The following is a 9,420-nucleotide window of genomic DNA, read 5'->3' as shown; positions in this document are numbered from 1 at the left end:
TATCTATCTATCTATCTATCTATCTATCTATCTATCTATCTATCTATCTATCTATCTATCTATCTATCTATCTATCTATCTATCTATCTATTTATCTACCTATCTGTCCATCTATGGTAAAGTAAACTATTAGTTTTAATCGGAACAAAAGTTTGTCAGAAATTGATTTCCCTAAATTCGATTTTATCCTACTGTGCAGCTGAAGCTGATCAACTTAAACCGGATGGATTTATGTATTAAAACTGTGCAGATGTAGGTAGAAAAACAGGAAAATACGGATCACTTAGTGTTATCTCTTTAAATGTCTCATTCTAAAATATTTATAAAATTTACATGTTAAAATCTGCCTATTATTGTACAAAGCTGTTAATTAAAAGCAAATAAAATAAAAAAAATAATAAAAAAATAACTTTAAAGTTAATTTCCTTTATTAAATATAAAAACTAAATAAGAAACTTCTTAATCTATACTAAATTAAAATGAAACAAAACCATTTGAGTACACACAGACCAAACATTTACCTTATCAACCTACTTGCTAAAAGCAATATTCTGTTCAACTTTGTTAACCCACTGTACTACGTAAAAAGTACATTATTTTGTGAAACTTTGCACATTTCCGATATAAAAATTCTACGTTTTTTTTCCATGTTTATAGAGTAAAATAAATACAACGAATTTATTGCAACCCTGTCAAATGCATTTCACTTCAAAACAACAAAAATAACATGAAAAAAATACACAGCAGAAGAATAACAAAAATAAAAAAAGAATATTAAATGAAAATAAAACATAAACACACATACTGACATCAAACATATGTATGCATTTTAAACGCCTCAAGAAGAATATTGAGATAAACAACAAAAACCGAAGAAGAACATACAAAAAAAATTGGCAAATTTACGAAAATCTTAAATAAAACAAAACGAAAACAATATAAAACTTGAAAAGCAAAAGGAAATTAAAGAAAAAATTTCAGCAAAAGAGTTTTTAGAGCAAAAAAGTGAGGTAGGATAGCAGAGGGAGAGACATAAAAACGAATTAGGGGCAAAAGAGAAATACAATAAACGACACACGATGATTTAGTTGTTGTTGCTGTTGTTTAAACGACTTGACGAATAAAAAAAAGAAGCAGAACACACTGAAAAAAAGCTGTTTTGTTGCTAGTGTGTGCGCTGTGACTGAATTTTTTGAAAAAATAAAGAAGCAAGAAGAAAAGAAAAAATTCATTTCATATTATCGAGTGGCAAAGGAATTACGGTGAAAATATTGCAATTTAAAATTGTTAAGAAAATATAACGTTAATTTTGTTTAAAAAAATCTATAAAAATAAACAAAATATACACAATCATTGAAAATTAATATGAAAAAAGGTGAGTTGAAAAAAAAGCAAGAAATAAAAAGGCAAAATTAAAATTTTTTTTAAATTGTGTTTTTTTTAACAAATATGGTGCTGGTTACTTGTGCAAACAAGATGATAATGAATAAGACAATAAAAAAGTATTTAAACTAAATAAATTGTATCTTTTTTTTTGCAATTCGAAGGTTTTTTTTGTGTTGCAAAGTGGAAGAACGAAAAACCGAGTTTGTTGAACGCTTAACAAAACGAGTTGGAGAATCAATATTGTAGATACTCATGCAAACGTCGTATCCCAAAAGGAGGTTATGGTCATTTTATAGTAAAAACGCTGGACAGGATTTCTGTTTGAAAAAGCTCGAGGCCGCTAACATCCAGCAATATATACTTTCACCACACATATTGGCATACAAGAACAACTAAAACAACTACAAAAAACAAAGGAAAAACACCTTTAAATTGAAAAATAAAAAAACTCACCACTAATAGTATACAGCTGCCATTAAAACACGATTTTACTCGTTTTACTTAAACAACAACAACAATATAAAAATAACAACAACCACCACTACCAACTGCTGTTGACGCCGCTAAAATAACACCACCATCATAATCCTCATCATCAGCAGCAAGCAAGCCAGCAAGCAACATCATCTGCAAAATCCACTAAAGCAAAGAAATATTATAACAAGAACAACAACAACACAAACGCATTTATCATCAACAACCACAGCAGCAACAACAGTAAAGAGCTCAACATTTATTTGTTGTTATTAATGTAAAGTTGCCTTCCCTTCTTGCGGCCTGCTAACGCCATTAAGCAACAACAACAACCTTAACTAAAGAAGACAGAAAAAAAAGAAACAGCAAAAACAAAAAAACAGAAAAAAAACATTACAATACCATCTGTCATTTCTCAGTTTTAAATTTCTCTTTTATTTTTACGTTTTTCTTTTTGTATTTTTTCACATTTCACTTTATTACCCATCTTCGTCGGTTCGGTACGGTTCGGTTCAGTGCTGTGTATGCATGTGTGACTGAGTGTTTGTGTTTTTATTTTCTGTGTGTCTCAAATCGATCTTCGTCTTGTATGTAGCGGCGGAGTCGTAAAATTTATAAACTAAATAAAAATAATAAAAAGAAGCAAACAGGAAAACTTCACCACCATCATCAACCACTAAAAAACAAAAGTATATTTTTATCAAAAAAACCATGGCCAATACCGGCAAAGATACGGCTTCATTTTTCGAAAATGGCACTTCGGAACAATTTGAATTTTGCTATAAACTCTATCCACAAGTTTTGAAAATCAAAGCCGAGAAACGTAATAAAAAACCTCAGGAGTTGATACGTCTCGATGACTGGTATCAGAATGAATTGCCCAAAGTGATTAAGGGTCGAGGGAAAGATGCCCATTTGGTGTACGATGAACTGGTGCAGACCATGAAATGGAAACAGACTCGTGGCAAATTCTATCCACAACTCAACTATTTGGTCAAAGTCAATACACCACGCGCCGTAATGACAGAAACTAAAAAAGCCTTTCGTAAACTGCCCAATCTAGAGCAGGCCATAACGGCTCTATCGAATTTGAAGGGTGTGGGTACTACTATGGCTTCGGCTCTTTTGGCTGCTGCTTGTCCCGATTCGGCACCCTTTATGGCGGATGAGTGTCTTATGGCCATTCCAGAAATTGAAGGCATCGATTATACCACAAAAGAATACCTCAATTTTGTTCAACACATTCAGGCGACCGTAACACGTCTTAATACACAGGTTGGCGGTGAGACTCCGGTCTGGTCGCCACATCGTGTTGAGCTAGCACTGTGGGCTCACTATGTGGCCAACGATTTGTGTCCAGAGCTATTAGATGAAATGCCCAGCGGTAAGGGTGGTGGCGGTGCGGCCAAAGCTAATGGTTCCACAACAAATGTTCTAAGTGCAGTCGGTGATGATACTAATGATGGTGACGATGATAGTGCAGGTGAGTTTGTATTATATTCAAGATTGGAAACATGAATATGATAACTAGTATAGTCTTAAGTGTTGACTATAGTGTACTTTGTTGTGTAGACTAGATTATGGATTAACGACTTTAGGCCGTATAATAGACTAGACTATACAGACTATAAAATGACCATATATTGGAGTTTAGACTGGCCAGCCGACTGTATTATAGTCTGGTTTATAGTTTGGATTGTAGTCTAGTCTGTATACTGGACTGCAGTGTGTACAACAGTCAGTATTATAGAATCGACTATTGGCTGGATTGTATACTACACTATAGTCTGGTTTATAGATTGAAATTAGTCTGGGTTATAGAAGTGGTTATACTCCCGACTATAGTCTGGATCGTAGAGTGGACTGTAAGCAGATTGCACTATAGTCTTGACTATTGATTGCACTATAGTCTTGACTATAGATTGCACTATAGTCTTGACTATAGATTGCACTATAGTCTTGACTATAGATTGCACTATAGTCTTGACTATAGATTGCACTATAGTCTTGACTATAGATTGAACTATAGTCTTGACTATAGATTGAACTATAGTCTTGACTATAGTCTTGACTATAGTCTTGACTATAGATTGAACTATAGTCTGGACTATAGATTGCACTATAGTCTTGACTATAAATTGCACTATAGCCTTGACTATAGATTGCACTATAGTCTTGACTATAGATTGCAAAATAGTCTCGACTATATATTGCACTATAGTCTTGACTATAGATTGCACAATAGTCTTGACTATAGATTGCACAATAGTCTTGACTATAGATTGCAATATAGTCTTGACTATAGATTGTACTATAGTCTTAACTATAGATTGCACCATAGTCTTGACTATAGCATAAGCTATAGTCTTGACTATAGTATAGACTATAGTCTTGACTATAGTATAGACTATAATCTTGACTATAGTATAGACTATAGTCTTGCCTATAGCATAGACTATAGATTAGCCTATAGTCTTTACTATAGAATAGACTATACACTATAGAATAGACTAAAGTCGATTGTAGAGTGGACTGTATACAGGACTAAAGAATATAATTAGTTAGTTAGTTAGTTAGTTAGTTAGTTAGTTAGTTAATTAGTTACTTAGTTAGGCATTCTGTAAGTTTCTGCAACCTCCTTATAGACAGACGGCAATACAACACACAAACCTCTTGAGTCACCCGACAACTAATTTTAAGATTTAAGAAATTTTTTAAAACCATTCATTCTAAACATTTTCCCATTTACCTTACCAGGTCGCATTGATGGTAATAACGTTGTCACAGAATCCGAAAATGAAAATACCAACCCAACACCTCTCGATGGAGATTCAAATTTCATTTCAAACGATTCAACATCACAGGAACCCATTATCGATGAAAATACCACACAGACAACAGCTACCGAAACAACTGATGAGGGTGATGGCGATATTGGCGGTGTCGCAACACCACTAGCTTCCGATTCGGAAAGTAATATAGAAGCACCAGTTAAGGCTAACATCAATAACACAACAAGCAAAGAGGCAAACAGTACTACATCATCATCATCATCAGCGGTAGCAGCAGCAACAGCAGTAGTAGCTGCAGCAAATGGTAATGGTAGCATTTTGGCAGCCTCAGCAGCTGGTCTAGACGGTGAGAATAGCAACAGTAATTGTATGCGTGAATCTGAGTATGACGATGAAGACGATGAGAGCAGTAACAGTCGTGCATTGAACGATGATGTACAAACGCCTTTAATTAATCACAATACCACGGAGGATAATGATTCATCGACATTGAGTAGTGCTGGTGGTGCGGCCGCCATAGCAGCTGCCACTATAGTGGGACAAAAACGGACATTAAATTGTGCGGATGAAGCCTCTTTGGAGGGACAATCACAGCCAGAATTAAAGAAAATACGTAGTGATTAAAAATTCGTAAAACAAAAGAAACATCCACACACACACACCAACAACAACACAACACACTTACATATAATTTACATAATACAAAAAAGATTAATAATAAAAGCTGAACAAATTAAAAATGAAAAGCAAGAAAATTTAGAAGTCCAAACAACCTACTCGGGCCTTTTTAAAAAATGGCGAAAAAAAACAAACGTTTGCAAAAGACAGCTTGAGATTTATAAAAGCGTTTTGTTTTTATCGGCTATTGAGGGGCTAAGGAGCAGGTTTACAGGCAGTTGTTTTGAAGAAAAGTAATATAATTAAAAAATAATATAAAAAAAAAACATTCAAAAAACCATTTAACTTTAAGGCAAAATTTATATTTAATTAAATAATGAAAAAAACAAATTAATAACAAAAACTCCTCTCTCCCTCCTATATTTAAAGAAAAAAAATAAGCAGCAAAATATTGTAGCTCTCCCCACAAAAGCAAAATAAAAAAAAATCATTTATTAATTAATTTTCTTTTTTTAATTTAATAATTTATAGAGTAAAAGCTTTAAACGTTAAAGGTTTTTATTTTGTTCTCAATTAACAAACCTGTGGAAACGTTAAAAGTAAACAAATTAAAGTTTTACTTATTTTTTTTATTAAACTATAGTTTTTTTATAATTTTATTTTAAAATAATAATTATTATTTCCCAAACCCCCCCCAAACAAAATATATAATAATAATAAAAACAACAACAAAACATTTACTTAAGCGTATATAAATAATAAATTAAGTTTTAGAGTTTTAATGAGTATCAAAAAAACAAAAACAAATAAATAAAATCAACTTTATTACTCCACTAAAAACAAAAAACAATTTCACTTACATTGCAACAAAATTCCCAACCTCTCTAACACTCTACTAAGCCCAACAAAACATCTTAATTTTTCATACTTTAAGTTTATCCCAGAAAAAAAAATCTTCTCTTTACTTCCTCTCCCCTTGAGTTATAAAAAATTTAGAAAAATTAGTAAAAACTTGAAAATTTTAAAATTTATTTTATTATTTTTAGTCCCTAAATTAGCCCAACCATCTCATGAATTTTGTTGAAACAATAACTGATCATGTTTAGTATACAAAATGTCAAAAAAAAAAAAGAATCAACTAAAACAGAAATTACAATAAAATTATTTAAAAATAAAAAAACAATATTTTTACACCATACAAACCACATACAACAGAAGTACGATTCTTTAAAGTAAAAGAATTGCCTCAAGATAAACAATTTATATTAAAAAAAAAACAACTTTAACTTGAATAAAGGATAAAAGAAATATTTAAACAAAACACAGACACAGTATCCTTTTTCACCAACCTACAGACCATAAATTAAAAATTGTGGTTTTTTGGAAAATCAAAAATACACAATTAAAAAAAATTATTTAAATTTTAAAATCTTTGGTACTTGGGATTAATGGTAGGACGGTAAGTCCTAGAACTTAAAAAGAACAATTCCAATGACAGCAGATGGTATTGATAAAATGGAATAGGATAGATAGATAGACTGATAGATAGATTGATAGATAGATAGATAGATAGATAGATAGATAGATAGATAGATAGATAGACAGATAGACAGATTGATATATAGATAGATACATAGATAGATCTATAGATAGATCAATAGATAGATAGATGGATAGACAGATTGATAGATATATCTATAGATAGACAGATTGATAGATACATAGATAGATCAATAGATAGATAGATGGATAGATAGACAGATAGATAGACAGATAGATAGATCTATAGATAGATATATAGATAGATTGATAGATACATAGATAGATCTATAGATAGATCAATAGATAGATAGATATATAGATAGATAGGTAGATGGATAGACAGATAGATAGATAGATAGATAGATAGATGGATAGATATATAGATAGATAGATAGATCTATAGATAGATAGATAGATGGATAGATAGATAGATAGATAGATAGATAGACAGATTTATAGATACATAGATAGATCTATAGATAGATCAATAGATAGATAGATAGAGAGATAGATAGATAGATAGATAGATAGATAGATAGATAGATAGATAGATAGATAGATACATAGATAGATCTATAGATAGATCAATAGATAGATAGATATATAGATAGATAGATAGATAGATGGATAGACAGATAGATAGATAGATAGATAGATAGATAGATAGATAGATAGATAGATAGATAGATAGATAGATAGATAGATAGATAGATAGATAGATAGATAGATGGATAGATAGATATATAGATAGATAGATCTATAGATAGATAGATAGATAGATAGATAGATAGATGGATAGATAGATAGATAGATAGATAGATAGATAGATAGATAGATAGATAGATAGATGGATAGATAGATAGGTAGATAGATAGATAGGTAGATAGATAGGTAGATAGATAAATAAAAAGATTGATAGATAAATAGATAGATAGTTTGATAGATAAATAAATAAATAGACAGATTGATTGATAGATATATATAGATAGATAAATAAATAAATAGACAGATTGATTGATAGATAAATAAACCAGATTGATAGATAAATGGATGGATGAATAGATAGATGGATATGTAGATAGATAGACAGATAGATAGAAAGATACTCAGATATATAGATAAATAGATGGATAGATAGATAGATAGACGGATAGATCGGTATATATAGATAGATAGACGGATAGATCGGTAGATAGATAAATAGATGGATAGATAGATATGGTTTTGAATAACGCCATTCCGAATGTGTATCGGGATTACTCAATTGGAATCATTCAGCGGATCTTGAAATTATAACTGGAATGAAATAACATTTTTCAATATTCTGCATTTCAATTTGAAGCGAAATTTTCGCCGTTTGGTAACTTTGGTATTCTGCATTTCCATTAGATTCTCCGCCACATAAACAACAACTTACAAAAACGTAATTACGTTCGAAATGCAGAATATACACAATCGTAAAGCATTGAAATGAAATGGAATTGCTTGTTCTTTTTCTTACGATTAAGGTTTCTGTTGGAATACCATTTTTCGATCATTGCGTCACTGAATGCGTTATTATTTAATGTTTGTTATTATTTGATGCAAATCGTGTAAACACAAAAAATATACTAGTTATTTACCATTTTGTAACATAGGGACCTAAAGTGTGATCGTGTAAAGGATTCTTTTATTATAACAGTAAAGGATGCCAGACTAAATATTACATTCGTTTTTAATAACCCAGCAAACACAAAAATCTAGTTTTGGGAAACTGATTTTGCATGAGAGAGAGAGAGAGAGAGAGAGAGAAGAAATATATATCATCTCTTTCGCGGTATGGATTTTCTCGTACTCCGAAACTTGGTTTGTTTTAATAGGCCTGGTACACACTAGGAAACTTTTTGGGAAACTTTTGAAAGAAATATCAACCATCTCTATCTCTCAGTGTGAACCAAGGGTTATTCTTTTCATTCGTACAAGCACAAAAGCGGAAAAAAGTCAAAAACTCTAAAATAGTCGGAAAAACTTGAAAAAAGTAAAAAAATATTCGGAAAAAAGTCGAAAAGTTGACTATTTTTAAAGTACTTATAGTCGAAAAGTCTAAAAGTAAACTTTTAATTAAATGAAAAAAGCCGAAATATCGACTTTTTATAAAATGCAAAAAATCGACTTTTCGTTTCAACTATAGAATCCTAGTCTATGTGCAGACATTAGGGAAACATTAAAAGAGAATGAAGAAAAAGTTCCTTAATTAAAGTTTTCGTGTTTGGACCGACACTAACAAGTTACACACTGTTTTTATATTTTGACGCAACGACAGATGATTAGGGTTGTATTTTGTTTGGAGTAGGTTAAGAATTAACTAAATTGAGATAAATTCCGCCAACAAAATATAAAAAATAAATAAAAACTTAAAATATTGAATTTTTAACAGCAATAGTCTAAAAAATTCCAATTAATATTAAAAATGTCGCGCAAAAAGTTTGACAAGCGTAAAATGCGTTGCCGCCTCAAAGCGTGTTGTGTACTTGCATCTTTATATTTACTCTTCTCACAAACGTGATGTTTATAATAACTCGGTAGAAAATAACTATTTTTGAGTCGTTCTGTTAATGTAATTTATTTA

At 31.0% G+C, this 9,420-nt stretch overlaps 1 protein-coding gene across 1 annotated transcript; it reads left to right on the top strand.

Moving 5' to 3' along the window:
* Positions 1-2,253: 2,253 nt before the first annotated feature.
* Positions 2,254-5,744, top strand: LOC111687957. The gene is made up of 2 exons (XM_023450443.2): positions 2,254-3,343; positions 4,618-5,744. Exons 1-2 carry the CDS (start codon positions 2,572-2,574, stop codon positions 5,274-5,276), a joined length of 1,431 nt encoding a protein of 476 aa, XP_023306211.2. The 5' UTR covers positions 2,254-2,571; the 3' UTR covers positions 5,277-5,744.
* The last annotated feature ends 3,676 nt before the right edge of the window (positions 5,745-9,420 follow it).

Source organism: Lucilia cuprina, chromosome 3 (assembly GCF_022045245.1).
Source record: "Lucilia cuprina isolate Lc7/37 chromosome 3, ASM2204524v1, whole genome shotgun sequence".
Taxonomy (NCBI): domain Eukaryota; kingdom Metazoa; phylum Arthropoda; class Insecta; order Diptera; family Calliphoridae; genus Lucilia; species Lucilia cuprina.
The sequence above is the reverse complement of the archived record's forward strand: the minus strand, read 5'-3'. Positions and strand labels throughout refer to the sequence as shown.